The sequence below is a fragment of the Austrofundulus limnaeus genome, unplaced genomic scaffold (genome assembly GCF_001266775.1).
Source record: "Austrofundulus limnaeus strain Quisiro unplaced genomic scaffold, Austrofundulus_limnaeus-1.0 Scaffold26, whole genome shotgun sequence".
Classification (NCBI taxonomy): domain Eukaryota; kingdom Metazoa; phylum Chordata; class Actinopteri; order Cyprinodontiformes; family Rivulidae; genus Austrofundulus; species Austrofundulus limnaeus.
In genome coordinates, this window is record NW_013952428.1 from 211,101 (window position 1) to 212,155 (window position 1,055).

Below are 1,055 nucleotides of genomic sequence, written 5' to 3' on the forward strand. Positions count from 1 at the left end.
CTAAAAGATCAACAATATGCTACAAACAACATGACAAAGGCTGACATGCATAAAAGGGCTTGGACCCCGGTCATAACTGCTTTGTAGTTCTAGTTCTCTTCTTTTTTTTTGTTCAAGCTCATTCTGGATGACTTGTAGTTCCAGATGTTTTAAGGAGTTAAAGTGCATTTGGTTTTCAAGCTCACTCTTTGCATGCTGAAGTCCATTTGTAGCCAGCTCTAGATCAGATCTAAGGCTTTCTTTTTCTTCAGCTTCTTTTAAAACCCTTTGTTGGAATTTTGTGTTCTCTTCGCGTAACTGTCTGATTTCCTCAGAATAAGTAGTTGCGAGTGAATCATCTGCTTTTGCAAATGTTTTTTCTTTCATTACTGTTCTGTCATCTATGCTGTGACTAGGAGAGATACCCGCATAAGAATTCCAATGAGTATAAACTGCTAGTATATGCACAAATGGCAAAAATAAAGATCTATCTATCAATGATCTCGTTGTTTTGAGCACAGTCAGTAAAATTGTACCTGTGGACTCTTTACTTTGAACAGACAATAATGTGGGGTTTTGTTTTGTCCCCACCCTCAGTGGGGACAAAAAGCCATTTTACGTTTTCAAGAGATGTACTCTTACACTTATTTCATAATTTACTGACATCTTCTAAAGCTAAAGTATTGCTCCTAAACTATTTCACACACAAAAACATTTATTTTTAACAGCAACAACAACAATATTAATAATAATTTAAGTCCAAAAAGTGTACATAAAGAAGAAAGCTGTTACCTTCAGTGTCTTAATGTGTGTGGCATCTGTTGATCTAACATAGAAGCTCTTCAGGTATGGCTCAAACATGCCCTGTTTGGAGACAACACTTTAACAAAAAGACTACAAAACAAAAAAAACAGGACAAATGTTTAGTACAGGCAGCCTTACCTTCCTCTGAATGGACATGGTGGCAATGTTCTGCAGCACAATGAACTGAACCTCTCTGCACAAAAGAACAGAAAAACAGCATTAAAGACATGAACATGGTAATACTGTAGGCTGACCCTTATGAGTCTTATCAC

General features: G+C 36.6%; 1 protein-coding gene across 1 annotated transcript in view; it reads right to left on the reverse strand.

The window, feature by feature from the left end:
- Positions 1-771: 771 nt before the first annotated feature.
- LOC106515064 (adaptor related protein complex 3 subunit beta 1) overlaps positions 772-1,055 on the reverse strand; it is a gene marked incomplete at its 3' end in the record, with an annotated part of 66,912 nt that continues 66,628 nt past the window's right edge. The window contains 2 exon segments of the mRNA XM_014004676.1: positions 772-843; positions 922-976. Of these exon segments, the coding sequence (XP_013860130.1) occupies positions 772-843; positions 922-976 (127 nt within the window).